At 59.3% G+C, this 14325-nt stretch overlaps 1 protein-coding gene across 6 annotated transcripts in view; it reads left to right on the plus strand.

The window, feature by feature from the left end:
* Nucleotides 1-14325, plus strand: part of Ablim2 (actin binding LIM protein family member 2) — a 136307-nt gene that overhangs the window by 86677 nt on the left and 35305 nt on the right. For 3 of the 6 annotated variants that reach the window (XM_071614121.1, XM_071614115.1, XM_071614116.1), the window contains 4 exons: nucleotides 1629-1749; nucleotides 5386-5484; nucleotides 11245-11346; nucleotides 11816-11869. In XM_071614121.1, the coding sequence (XP_071470222.1) occupies nucleotides 1629-1749; nucleotides 5386-5484; nucleotides 11245-11346; nucleotides 11816-11869 (376 nt within the window). The remainder of the gene's footprint in view (nucleotides 1-1628; nucleotides 1750-5385; nucleotides 5485-11244; nucleotides 11347-11815; nucleotides 11870-14325) is intronic. The other 3 variants (XM_071614118.1, XM_071614119.1, XM_071614117.1) reach the window with 2 other exon arrangements.

Below are 14325 nucleotides of genomic sequence, written 5' to 3' on the forward strand. Positions count from 1 at the left end.
GGGGCAGGTGGGGTATCACAGGACCCATGAGCAAGGGACAGCGAGAGCTGGCGGTGCAGAGCGTGTGCCGTCCACTGGGCTCCGGTCCTCATCTCCTCACCAGCCCCTAGGAGCTGTCCACCAGCCACTGTCATCATGCGTGCTCCATAAGTCACTAAAGCACGGGTGACCTCTGACGGGTAACCTCTGACAGGCCCAGCTGGCCATCCTCGCACTGCCTCGTTACCCACACAGGGAAACCCCGAGAGGGACGTCAGCTCCTCCCACGGAGGAGGTCAAGGCCCGCTGGACAGCACGCTCTAGAACGAGCCCAGCCTCATGGCAAGGCCCCCCAGAAGGTGCCCCCAGACACAAGCACACATTTGGTCAACGGGAGGCTACACAGCCCACAGGCTTCTGGTGGTCACTAGGGCCCTGGGGCCTTGGGCACCCTCACTGGGACCACCTTCCTCCTGCCCGCTCATCCTCAGCAGGGTTCCCAGGAGATGGAATCTCCTTATCTCCCTGGACCCCGTCCTTCCCCTCCTTCCTTGTAGTTCTGGGGAGCCAGAATCTTCTGTCTAGTCCCTGTCCGGTCCCTCCACCTGGCTCCTTAGTCTGCCCTTAGAAACAGCACTGGGGGCAAAGGGCAGCCATGTTACCCTGCTGCTGCAGATGGCAGGTCACCTTGCCTCGGAATGGGCTGCAGGTGGGCATCAGACCTCAAACCCCTGGGTCCAGGCTGGCAGCGACCCAGCAGGCCAGAGGCCAGCTCACACTAAGCTCCCCAACCCACAGTGGCCAGGAGACAGGACAGCCTGAGGTGCACAGCTGGTGGCTGGGCCTGGCAGAGGATGCCAGAGGTGGCAGGGGCTCCAGCCGGGCAGGAGAAGGAGCCCGTGAGAGGGACAGGGTGTGCAGGCAGGAATGTGGCCTCAGGCGGCAGGGAGGGAAACCCTGAAGGCCACGGTGAGCTCAGGCAGGCCGGGCAGCCGTGAGCGCCAGACCAGCCCCCGCTCATCCTGGTGGTGCTGCGAGGGGTGGGACAGCGGTCAGCCCTCGTCAGGGTTCTGGGTGGGCTGGCATGATCCAGGCCACGGGGCCACGCTGCAGGGGTTAGGGCAGGCTGCTCCCCTCGCCATGGGGCCGTGCCATCCCATGCCTCCACTGCCCACTGACCGCTCCCAGCACTCCTCCTGCTTGGACAGGCCAGATATCAGTGCCTGTGGTCCCCCTCAGCTGGGCCTAGGCCCACAGGGGCACCTCCTCTCCCTGAACTGCACACGAGGAGTCCCCTTTGGCACTAGAGGCTCTAGATGGTTCTCAAGCTCTGTTTCAAGGAGCCCCAGGTGCTGGGAGGGCTGGGGGGAGTGGAGGGTGCTGGAGCCCCAGCCCACAGGAGGCACCTAGAGAGGGGAGGCCGCGGTGCCTGATGGAACAGGGACCATGCTTAGGCCAGGGGGCCTGTCAGCATCATGGCCAGGCTGAACCTGGCTCTTCAGACGGGCCTGGCAGGGAGATTTCATGTTGGGGTCATGTTGAGTCAGCCCCTGGGGCCGGGGGGCGAATGCCGAGGGGGTGGGGGTGGGGGTGGGTGAGGGGGGTGTGCTCTCACCTCAGGGATTCACGAGCTGTGTCTTCCCTCCCAGGGGGACCAAGATGACCGGTCCTACAAGCAGTGCCGGACCTCCAGCCCCAGCTCCACCGGCTCTGTCAGCCTTGGGCGCTACACCCCGACCTCACGGTCACCCCAGCACTACAGCCGTCCAGGTACTCGGTCCCCTGGCTCACAGCCCCCAACAAAACTGTCCTTGTGGTTGCTTTTGAGGTTACAAAGTGGGCTCTTACGCAGCTAGGAACATGGCCGAGAGTGGGACTGTCCATGGGTGGCCGGTGGAGTTAGTGGTATACAGAGAGCCTGCTCCCCTCTGGGGGGAGGCAGTCAGGTACCTGTTGGTCACGGCATCGCCCAGGAAGCACACAGCGGGAAGCGGTGGCTGAGTACACACGTCACAGGAAGGCAGGAGAACACAAGGGCAGGGATGGCTGTGAAACTTGAGTGTGGAGGAAAATCAGTGGCCAGAGAAAGAGTCAGAATACGCACAACATGTCCCCTGTGCTCGGTTAGTCACTGCAGGGAAAGCCATCCTCGTGGGAAAGTTGGCATGAGGTCAGGGCAGAGCCCCGTGGAGGGTCCCCTCCACCCATGTCACCTCGTCCCAGCCTGTACCCAGCTGTGCGTTGCTCTACCTCAGCTTTAAGACTCCTTGGCCCCCGGAGTGTCCAAGCCCAGGGGTGCACAGGGACGCTGCCTCTCTGAGGGATCTTTCCAGGCTGTTTCCTTGGTCAACTGTGCATGACCCCATTTCCACCTCTGTGATGACAGCGCTGATGTGAGCAAACCTGGTGGAAAAATCCAGTCATTCATTTGCAAAGTCACTTTCATTGGCTCTTTGCAATGTGCCAATAAGTGTGCCCAATAAGTGTGAAGAGAGGGGATGAGAGAGAGTGTGTGAGTGAGTGAGTGAATGAATGAGTGCCTGAGTGAGTGAGGAATGAATGAATGAGTGAGTGAGTGAATAAATGAATGAGTGAGTAAATGAATGAGTAAGTGAATGAGTGAGTGAGTGAGGAATGAATGAATGAGTGGGTGGGTGGGTGAGTGAGTGGGTGAGTGAATGAGTGAGTGGGTGAGTGAATGAATGAATGAGTGGGTGGGTGAGTGAGTGAATGAGTGAGTGAGTGGGTGAGTGAATGAATGAATGAGTGAGTGAGTGGGTGGGTGAGTGGGTGAGTGAATGAATGAATGAGTGGTGGGTGAGTGAGTGAGTGAGTGGGTGAGTGAGTGGGTGGGTGAGTGAGTGAGTGAGTGGGTGGGTGAGTGAATGAATGAATGAATGAGTGGGTGGGTGGGTGAGTGAGTGGGTGAGTGAATGAGTGAGTGAGTGGGTGAGTGAATGAATGAGTGAGTGAGTGGGTGGGTGAGTGAGTGAGTGAGTGAGTGGGTGAGTGAGTGAGTGAGTGAGTGGTGGGTGAGTGAGTGGGTGGGTGAGTGAGTGGGTGAGTGAGTGAGTGAGTGGGTGAGTGAATGAATGAATGGGTGGGTGAGTGAGTGAGTGAGTGGGTGGGTGAGTGAATGAATGAATGAGTGGTGGGTGAGTGAGTGGGTGGGTGAGTGAGTGGGTGGGTGGGTGAGTGAATGAATGAATGAGTGGTGGGTGAGTGAGTGGGTGGGTGAGTGAGTGGGTGGGTGAGTGAATGAATGAATGAGTGGTGGGTGAGTGAGTGGGTGAGTGAGTGAGGAATGAATGAATGAGTGAGTGAATGAGTAAGTGAATGAATGAGTAAGTGAATGAGTGAGTGAGTGAGGAATGAATGAATGAGTGGGTGGGTGGGTGAGTGAGTGGGTGAGTGAATGAGTGAGTGAGTGGGTGAGTGAATGAATGAATGAGTGGTGGGTGAATGAGTGGGTGAGTGAGTGAGTGAGTGGGTGAGTGAGTGGGTGGGTGAGTGAGTGGGTGAGTGAGTGGGTGAGTGAGTGAGTGAGGAATGAATGAATGAGTGAGTGAATGAATGAGTAAGTGAATGAATGAGTAAGTGAATGAGTGAGTGAGTGAGGAATGAATGAATGAGTGGGTGGGTGGGTGAGTGAGTGGGTGAGTGAATGAGTGAGTGAGTGGGTGAGTGAATGAATGAATGAGTGGTGGGTGAGTGAATGGGTGAGTGAGTGAGTGAGTGAGTGGGTGAGTGAGTGGGTGGGTGAGTGAGTGGGTGAGTGAGTGAGTGAGTGGGTGGGTGAGTGAGTGAGTGGGTGGGTGAGTGAGTGAATGAATGAATGAGTGGGTGGGTGGGTGAGTGAGTGAGTGAGTGGGTGAGTGAGTGAATGAATGAATGAGGGGGGTGAGTGGGTGGGTGGGTGAGTGAGTGGGTGAGTGAGTGAGTGGGTGAGTGGGTGAGTGAGTGAGTGGGTGAGTGAGTGGGTGAGTGAGTGAATGAATGAATGAGGGGGTGAGTGAGTGGGTGAGTGAGTGAATGAATGAATGAGGGGGTGAGTGAGTGGGTGAGTGAGCGGGTGAGTGAGTGAATGAATGAATGAGGGGGTGAGTGAGTGGGTAAGTGAGTGAGTGGGTGGGTGAGTGAGTGAGGAATGAGTGAGTGAGGAATGAATGAATGAGTGGGTGAGTGAATGAATGAGTGAGTGAGTGAATGAATGAATGAGTGAGTAAATGAATGAGTAAGTGAATGAGTGAGTGAGTGAGGAATGAATGAATGAGTGGGTGGGTGGGTGAGTGAGTGGGTGAGTGGGTGAGTGAGTGAGTGGGTGAGTGAGTGAGTGGGTGGGTGAGTGAGTGGGTAAGTGAGTGAGTGAGTGAGTGAGTGGGTGAGTGAGTGGGTGAGTGAGTGAGTGGGTGAGTGAGTGAGTGGGTGGGTGAGTGAGTGGGTGAGTGAGTGAGTGAGTGGGTGAGTGAGTGGGTGGGTGAGTGGGTGGGTGAGTGAGTGAGTGGGTGAGTGAGTGGGTGAGTGAGTGGGTGGGTGAGTGAGTGGGTGAGTGAGTGAGTGAGTGGGTGAGTGAGTGGGTGGGTGAGTGGGTGAGTGAGTGAGTGGGTGGGTGAGTGAGTGAGTGGGTGAGTGAGTGAGTGGGTGGGTGAGTGAGTGAGTGGGTGGGTGAGTGGGTGGGTGGGTGAGTGGGTGAGTGAGTGAGTGGGTGAGTGAGTGAGTGAGTGGGTGAGTGAGTGAGTGGGTGGGTGAGTGAGTGAGTGGGTGAGTAAGTGAGTGGGTGGGTAAGTGAGTGAGTGGGTGGGTGAGTGAGTGGGTGAGTGAGTGAGTGAGTGGATGAGTGAGTGGGTGGGTGAGTGAGTGGGTGAGTGAGTGAGTGAGTGGATGAGTGAGTGGGTAAGTGGGTGGTAAGTGCGTGGATGAGTGAGTGGGTGAGTGAGGGAGGGAGCAGATGCATGTGGGAACGAGTGGGTGGGCAGTCGGGGGGTCAGTGGGTGATCTCTTTGCTGACTGGAGCACTCACCACATCATGGGGAGCCTGGGCTTGTTGACAGGTGGCCCAAGGCTAAGGCCCAGAGGGCTAAGGCTTGGACCCTGCGTGAGGCCTGAGGATGTGGTGAGAGACCACTCCTGGCCTTTGGAGCTGCCCTCCAACTGGGTCCTTGATCCCAGGGAGACCCCCAGGTGGAGTGACAGGCGTGGCTCCGGGGCCTGTGCTCCCCTGGAGCCCCAGCCTGAGGCTCTGGGCCAAAGCCTTAGGCTGCTGCATGTTCTTCATGGGGCAGCCCTTGGAGGGTCTCCCGGTGCCTTCCTGGAGAGGGGAGGCACAACTGTTCCTAGGCCCTTGGGGACTAGGACGGTTCATGGCTGGACGGCCAGGGCTGACGCCTTGCTCTCTGTCACCCGCAGCTGGTACTGCGAGTGTGGGTACCAGTAGCTGCCTCTCCCTGTCCCAACACCCCAGCCCCACCTCCGTGTTCAGACATCATTACGTCCCCTACTTCCGAGGTAAGGCGCGCAGTGCTGTGGGTGCTCGTCCTGTGTCGGCCGCATGGCTTCCCGGAGCCCTGTGTCTCCTGCCCCATGTCCCTCGCTGTGTGTGTCCTGTGTCTGGCTCCGTTTCTGTTGGTGTGCACGTGTTCCTGGCAGGGAAAGGCTGGTAGCTGGTGAGGCGAAGGCACAGGTGGAGGGCCGGGGCCACTCTGTGCTTAGGTCAGATCCTCTCACCTCCCAGAGCAGCCCACGGGCCCAGGTTCGCGAGTGTTGGTTTAGGAGCAGAAGCTCAGCTGTAGAGCAGGGTGGCCTTGGCCTCCCAGCCAGGAGGTGCACCACGCAGCCCCAACCCTGGCTCTTCCCAGGGTGCAGACCCACACACCCCATGTCCCTGCAGGGACATGAGCACACACACACACAAAAAACAGACATGGCCAACCTCCTGCTCGCCTGTACGCTGAGGGCTTAACTGTGTTCCCCAAATTCACATGTTAAAGTCCTAACACCCCCCATGTGACTGGAGAGAGGGCTTTTGATGAGGTGCATCAGGTCAGTTAGATGAGGTCCCCAGGAGGGGTGCTGAGCCACCAGGCTGGAGGCTGTAAGGAGAGGACATGGCCCTGCACTTGTCTCTGCACATTCAGAGGGGGCCCCGTGAGCCACATGAGCCAGACGCAGCCATGGACAAGCCAGGAAGAGGGCCTCAGAGGACACACCCTGCCCACCTGCACCGTGACCTCCAGCCTCCACAACTACGAGAAAATGTGCACCTGCCGTCACAGGCCCAGCCTGAGCTGTCCTGTTACAGAGCCAGCTGACAGACGCCACGGAAAGACACTCGGGCCAGTGGAGGACCCACGATAGAGACCTGGCTGGTTCCCCGAGTGACCCACCAAGTGCACTATCCCTCACGGCTGTGGAGTCGGACATCTCTGGGGGACTCCTCCAGAGGCAGCTGGATCCTGTGACAGTCAGGGGCTGGGCCACGGCCCTCCCGTGCTTCATCCCAGGGTTCACCAGCTGGTCCAGTAGAGGAGCCTGGTGGTCACACCTCCCTCCCCCCTGGTGGGCCACCCCTGCAGCTCCTGGGCAGTATTGACAGCTGGGAGGAGACTCAAAGCCCGAAGCAGGCTCCGCAGCAGGGGCCAGCCCCAGAGGCCCTGCCGCATGTGTGCTCGCTGTCCTGTCCGAGGGAGCTGAGCAGCCGGGGCTCACAGCCCGCCTCCAGGTCGCTTCTCGGGCCTCTCGTGCACCACGAGGCCCTGGATCTTGAGCTGTCCTCTCATCTGCCAGGGCCTTGCTGTGGGTGGAGCCATGCACCCGTGAGGTCCCCCACAGGGTGTGCCAGAGCGAGGGCAGGCAGTGGACATTCACTGTCCCTGCCACTCTCCCCTGACCCCCAGGCAGCCACCATAAGCAGCTCCCTGGAGGGCCTAGAGCCAGAGCTAACCCTGGTGAGCCTCCTCCACCCACATCTGCGTCTCCACCCTGGACTCCTATCGCTCTGCGATGACCCCAGTCAGGGCAGGCCTTCGGGCTGCAGTGCTCCTGCTCCAGTCCGGCCAGCGGGCAGCACCCCATTCGCCGCCCAGGGGAGGGGGCGAGGGAAGGAGGCAGGGTGGAAGGCAGCCAGCCCTCCTCCACCCCTGCAAAGAAGAGACTGGGTTCAGGCCCCACCCACCTGCCCACTGAAACGTGGTTCAGAGCCTGGGGTGCTCGGACTCCCCAGGGCTCGGAGGCCCCAACCCTGGGGGTGCTCTGAGTGGCGCTTTGTTACTGGAGTGCAGTCTCCGCCCTGTTGCTTCCTGGCCACTTTAGCTGCCACACCCTTTGCTCAGAAACCAGAGGAAGCTCCTGCCCCCCCTCTCTGGTGTCAGATGCAGGGAGCCTGATGCCCACAGTTTCACCCTGTGCCTGACTCCATGGCCATCTGTGACCTTGGGGGCCCCAGGTCTTTGCAGAACCTGCTCTGGAGGAGGCCAAGGCTCAGGGGACTTCCTGGTTCGAGATCCCAAAGCAGAGCCCAAATTTAGGCTTCAACCCAACACGTACTCACAAGTCATGTCCACCCCAGGTCCACTCCAAGGCCACACTAGAGGGAGCCTGTCATCTCCCAGCTCATGGGCTGCAGCGTATCCCAGCCTCTGGGCACTCAGTTGTCCACCTCTCACTCAGACACAGGCCCGGCGTCTGCCCTTCCCTAGGAGGGCCCCGCGAGGTTCTCTCCTGGGGCACCTTGGCCTCTGCTCAGCAGAGCTTTCCTGCTGGGCGACACCATGGGTGGAGGGCTCCCAGGCAGCGGCACCCCCACCCCAGCTTGCTGGTGCTTTCCCAGCCTGGTAGCTGCTGGCAGGGGCCCTGCGTGTGCCTCTCCTCTTCCCACCCAGCCCAGCCACACCTTCCCGCTGAGGCTCAGTGCCCAGGGACCCCCTCCCACCAAGACCCACATTCAGCAGAGGAGCTGGGGGCAGCATTGGCACTGAAGCGAGAAGTTCAGTCCCGGTGTGTCCCTGGGGTAGGTGGGTTCAAACTTGACCTCTTTGCCTGTTAAGAGCCAAGCAGCCGGACAGGTGTGGGGTGCCCAGGGGACTCCGTGCTGCCGAGGCCCAGTGTCGGGACAGCCACTTGCTGACTAGTGAGCCTTCTCCTAACCATGTGGTGTGAGAAGGAAGGGAGGAGGTGGCTCGGATGTGGAGTCAGCCCAAGGCTGCTGCCCCCACTCACTGTGCCCTAGGTAGCTCTTCACCTCGCCCACTGTCCCCTCCCTCTGCTCTGAAGTGGGGCCCTCTGGGGGGGTGGTCCGTGACTGAGGTGGGAGGGGCTTGGTCCTGACAGCACTTGAACTTGGCCATGAGCTGGACTTGCTTTGGTACCACCTTGAGAAAGTTGGACGAGAGCAGGCCAGAGAGCCCCAAGTTGGCACAGCTGGAGCAACGGAACGAAGCTGTCACACTGTAAACCCCACACGCCATGAATGTCCACGAGTCCCCACTGAGACAAGAAAGGACTGAGGACAAATCAACAGGGAGAAGACAGATCCGCCGTTCGGAGGGTGCCGAGCAGCGTGGGCGGAGCTCTCTCAGGAGCTGGCACCTCTCCACCCTGTGTGGCCAGGGCCTTCACCTGGCTCTTCTCTCCAGAGAGGCAGTTTAGGACGGGGACAAAGAGAGCAGCTCTGCCGTGGAGGAACCTTGTGGCGCCCGCCAGCCAGGCCGTGTCCTGGACAGGAGACCCTGTTGACAGCATTTGCCTGGCTGCCCGAGGAAGGGCAGCCCCCCCCCGCCCCCCCCCCCCGTGGTCTGCCTCCCCGACACGAGCCCCGTGTGTCCTGGGAAAGGAGCAAAAAGATCCAGCTGAGGAACTTTCCAGAAAGGCCTGCCAGCGCTTCCCAGGACCAGTCATCACCAGCAGGGAATCCGCAAGACTGGCCCGGCCAGAGGAGCATGGGAGACGTGCCAGCTAATGTAATGTGTCCTCCTGGGACGGAGAGAGGACACCAGGCAAAATCCACATGGCGTGGCATTTAGATGATGCCGTGAGCCAAGGTCAGGGGGCACCAGCCGGAGCACGTGCCTGGGAAGGTGTGACTACCTGAAACTGTCCTCAAATCAAGCATGAGTTTAAACTGGAAGAAGAGGAAGGGGCCCATGGCCAGGGGCTGCCCACCCACGAATAGGCTCACCCAGGACAGAAGTTCCCCAGGACGTGACCCCCTGCAGGAGGAGCCCTGAGCCCCTGCCTGGGGACTTTACCAGTAAAGCTCAAGGAGGAGCTGGCCACTGAGCGATGGCTAGACCCAGGCTGGGGCAGGCATGCTGAGGGAAAACGCAGCAGAGCGCTCCTGGTGGCACCACAGGGCCCATGGCAGTGGTGCATTTGAGAGAGGAAACCACCTGGGGACAAGTGGCGCCTGTGCAGAGAAGGGGCCCTGCGCCCTGGGCCACCCTCCTGAAGGCTGGAGCTGCACTCAGCAAGTGCACCAGGAGGAGCCGTGCAGAGGCCAGGGCTGGGGAGGCCTGGAGGACTTGGTGGTGGCATCTCAGACACAACCCTAGGTGGACAAATTCAGTGACCGATGCTAGAGGCCCCTGAGGGCAGGTGTGCAGCAGGCCTGGTGGGTCACTGGGGCCACCACAGCTGTGCCTCAGCTTCCCCATGGTCTTGGGGCCCTGGGTATATCTGTCCTGAGGTGCACAGGCACACGGGCGCCCCAGTCTGGTGTACAGTTTCCAGGGCCCCTGCATAATAGGCTGAGCCCCGGGGAGGGACAGGGAGCCTTTGACAGGTTAGATCCTAAGTGGTGGAGAAGGAGCATTCTAGACAAGGGCCAGCTCAGCCTAGCGATGGCGCCTGACGCGAATGTCCCAGCCCCCTGCAGTTGGCACGGATGCGTTTTTTAAAGGCCGTGCTTCTGTCCTGTGTGGCTGCCCTTGGGGGGATCTAGTCAGTCACCGTGGGGAGAAGAGGTCCGGGGTTTCCTCTTGTTGCTCATTGGTCCCACCCCCATGGTGTGAAGGCCCTGCGGCCACCTGGAGTGGCCGGAGCCCGCAGACTTGGGGAAGCCCAGGGGGTCTGTGCTGTTGGAAGGGAGGTAGTTACAGCAAAGCAGGCATCTGAAGTCCCGTCAGTGTCAGCAGGTGAAGTCAGCGTCACACCCAGGTGGGACAAAGTGCTCCAGATTGGAGTTGCCTGCCCCTTTGTGGCCTCAGCCTGGTGTGGGCCACGGTGGGGGTCAGCCCGAGCTGAGCCCTCTGCCCCTGCGTGCCCCGCCGCTGCACCCGACCCGCTTCCAGGCCCAGCTCCTCCAGAGCCAGCATCTGTCCAGCTGCTACAGTCCCCGGCAGGTCCCCAGTCAGGCCGGCTTAGCCCCACTTCTCTGGGTACCGTTTCACTGCAGGGTCACTTGGACCAGCACACAGTGGAGAGGGTCTCAAGTCCAGACTGTCCCTTTCCCCTGTCAAGCTTATCATCTAATGTCCTGCGGGTCCCCAAGGTTAGTGAGGTGTCTTGCTATGAGCCACAGTCCTCCTCGCCAAGTGTCCAGTGCCCGCCCACTCTATCTGTCACCCCATTTCTGACACAGCTGTGGGGCATGGGGCGTTCTCCCAGGGAACTCTGCTGTCTTGCTTGGTGACTTGATAATCCAACCTCCTTCCCAAGGCAGAAATTCTGATTCTAGATGAGGTAAGGAACCGGAGCAGGCTCAGAAGGTACTTTCCACTTAGTTTGAAAAAAAAAAAAAAATATATATATATATATATATATGTGTATATATATGTATGTATTTAGGAAGATGGAAATTGATTGATTCTGGTCTTCTCTTTTTCTGTATCTTGCAAAATTGCACTCAGTGACTTTGAGGACTCCCGGGCTCATTCCAGTGCCTTAGTCTGATCCATGCAGCTGATTTGTAGGCTCCTGGAGATGCAGCCCTGTGTGTACAGGATGATGAGGAAGGCAGGCCTTGGGGCTGGTGAGTTGCAGGCTGCCGGGTGCACGGAGCAGCTGGGTGTGAACCCCAGAATCTGCCATGCACCGACACGCTCTCAGCCCTCAGGTCACTGTGCCTCTCAGGGACACTGGCAGGGTTCAACGCAGGTTGGATTAACAAGTCATTGGGCCTAGTCTGGAAAGTCCCCAGGACCACAGTCCTCCTCTGGGCAGAGGGTGTGGGGTGTCCGCTGCAGGGAAGACGGGGCTTGCTGCACTAGCCATTTTGCTTGAGATGCTCTGCTTTTCCGTCCCCATCTGCTGTCCCTGTGCTCCCGTCTGGAGGCAGTGAAAGTGGCCGCAGCACCCCCAGCCTCTCGGTGCTCTCGGACAGCAGGCCTCCTTCCTCCACCTACCAGCAGGCCCCGCGCCACTTCCACGTCCCAGGTAGGCCCGGCTCGCCGCCGGCTCCGCGTGCACGTCCGCTCACACCTGGCGGCCAGGGCAGGTGCCGCACGGACCGCCACACCTCACCCCGGCTCCAAACTCCAAGCTTCCCTAAAAATCACCAGGGTCTTGGCACATCCCCAAACTGCCCTTCATGTGAGCTTCTCCCCAAGTGCCACAGACTCGGGGGGCCGCCTGCAGCTTTCTGGGAACAGGCTGGAGAAAAGGGTCTTTCTGAGCTGCACCAGGCCCGGGCTCTTGCTGGCTGCCCATTCCTAGCCACCTCTTTCCCTGGCCCCTCAGATTGGGGTGGCATCCGCATTGGGGGTGCTTGTTTTGGGGTGTGGGGTGCTGGACCTGCTGGCAGTTCTAAAGCGGGGTGATGAGAGTGGCCGACAGAAAGCAGCGGGCGGACACCCTGGCGACGGCCGCTCACCCTCCTGTTCTCTCCTTTTGTCTCCTCTCCCAGACACTGGCGTAAAAGATAACATCTATAGGAAACCCCCTATCTACAAGCAGCATGGTACGGTGGAGTCTGCTCGTGGGCCCTGCCCTGCATGCCTGGCACCCCTTGCTTCTGAATGCACCCTTTGCTGAGCCCTGGTCACTGTGGGGACGGCTTGGAGGCCCCTGGCTGTCTGAATTTTAAGGGCAAATTCCCTAGGAGGCCCCAGAGGCCTTTCTTCCTATGTGACAGTGGGGTCCTTCTGAGTGAGGACCCTGTGAATGAACCCCAGGTACTGCACGCAGACGGGCCCGGGTGGGGTTTGGTGGCTTTGATCATGCTTTTGTGAGGGAAACAGCCAGAGTGATCCCGGCCCACCTGGCCAGGAACAGAGACGTCCCGATCTGTGATGTGACCCAGCCTGATCATTGAGAAACCGTACAATCTGGAATCAGACACGTATTCCCGTGGAGAAATTTGGTCTTGTTGTTTGAGACTATCTGACAATAGAGTGAACTGCCCTGCTCCCAGGTAAAAGGGGTCCTTGCCTTAGCAAACACGGCTTGGGAAGTTTTGTTGTGAGGGCATCTCTTGGCCCTCTGACGCCCCTTCCCACAGCCTACCTGGGACAGATGTGCACAGGGCAGATTACCAGGTTCATGGAGCAGGAATCAGAACAGGAATTTCTGGGTTTGGGGGGCATGTTGCTTTCTGATCCTGAGCCTCTGTTTCCCCATGTGCAAAGCAAGACTGCCCCTTCCCTGCCCTCTGCCCAGGCTGGCTGGGAGGACCTCAGGAACCACGACTGGAGACACTCTCCACTGTAGCATGCAGGGCACACGGGATTGTCACCAATCCTCCAGAGATGGGAAGAGGGATTCCATCCCGTGTTGGAAGTTCCTGTCTAGATGCACCCAAGGAATACTGCCACCTCCTGTGGATAATCGGGTGGAGGCCTTGGGGGTCCTGCGTGCTCTCTGTGGCTGGCTGGAGGGTCAGTGGTCTAGTTGTGTGAGCAGGGAGGCGTCGTTTGTGCCTTCTTTCTGGGGTGGAAGAAGACCCTGCGCCTTGTGCCACCTTCCTATTCCCAAAAAGGAAAAGCAACGAACGAGCGGTCAGAGTTTCCTGAGTGCGCTGAGTCCCACCAGCGGAGCTGAGAGCGTCAGGCTCCGAGAGGGACCAGAGGGGACAGGCTAGATGCTGGGGCCCTTGCAGAGTGCCCAGACCAGCTCCCTCCTGCTTCAGGGGAAACTGAGGCCCAGCCAGAGAAAGGAGCATCCCAGAAAGTGACCGTCCCAGTGCCAGGCTAGAGAGCCTGCGAGGAAGGTCGGTGCTCCTGGGAACCTGAGACTGAGGCTGGCAGGGCTTGCTGTCACCCCCTGCTCTGCCTCAGGTGGCACCTCAGGGTGTGGTAACACAGCCATCAGGAGGGCTGGTCCTGACAAGGGGCAGAGATGGGAAACCTGCTGGCCTGACCACTCGCCAGCGTCTGGAGAGCCAAGTCCACTGTTGGGTCCTTTCACTGAACCCTCCAGTGGGTCCAATTGCTGTCCCGGGGCCACCTCTGTGTCCTTTAACTCTGAATGTAAAGGACTCTCCTCTCCACAGGCAGGGGATTCCTACCTGACAACCCTGAGCGTCACCCAGCCCTTCCATCATTCTAGAATGCCGTTCCGTGGTTCTGTGGGAAAGCAGACGGCGTGAAGCCCCTGCTCGCCACTGAGCATTTGGCCGAGGTCCAGAGCTGAATGTGAGCCAAGTCTGTCCCCAGCTCTGCACAAGCAGCCACCTGTCCTCCTGGTCGGGCACCTGTAGAGACTCTCGGACCGGTTTCCAGAGGTGACCCTAGGTCATGACATGCTGGGCCTTGCAGATCCCAGCAGTGCCTCTGACAGGGCTGTTTACATGACTTCCCACCCAGGCAGGGTCACCCCATTGGAAGTAACTCTGCGTGTGTGTGCCCATGCCCACACTCAGATGCTTGTGTGAGCACAGGGGTGTGTGCATGAGCATGTGCACATGTGTGTGAGAGGCCCACACAGCTTCCTGCTTCCTCTGGGTAACCTCCTGCAGGCTGCAGAGGGGAGAGGGGAAGGGCATTCAGGCTTGAGCCGCAGCAGCAAGTGGGGAACTGCCGGGCCGTTGAGTTGGCTTCCGTGGATGTGTTCAACAAGTTTTAAAAACCCAGCATTTTCACTGATGCGTTTACTTTCTAACTGTACCAAACTCTGAAAGTCTTTCTTACTTTTTAAATCGTGCATTATAATCATTCAGGGTGGCAGGGGTCACAGGTGCCTATGGGTGGCCGCGCCGTGTAACTGAAGTCCTTTGTTTACTCTCTTCTGCTGCCCGAGGCCCATTCCTACTTCTGGGAAACAGGCCTCCAGGGTGGCCAGGCCTCTGGGCCTGGGCTGGCCCTAGGTGGTGAGAACAGGGCCGATCAGTGTCTGCCTGCGCAGCGGGTGTGAAGTGAGGGTGGGACCTGGCAGCTGCTCGCCTCCTGTGACAGGGTCAGTACAGGCGGGGAAGTGACC

The sequence above is a fragment of the Marmota flaviventris genome, chromosome 7 (assembly GCF_047511675.1).
Source record: "Marmota flaviventris isolate mMarFla1 chromosome 7, mMarFla1.hap1, whole genome shotgun sequence".
NCBI classification, from domain to species: domain Eukaryota; kingdom Metazoa; phylum Chordata; class Mammalia; order Rodentia; family Sciuridae; genus Marmota; species Marmota flaviventris.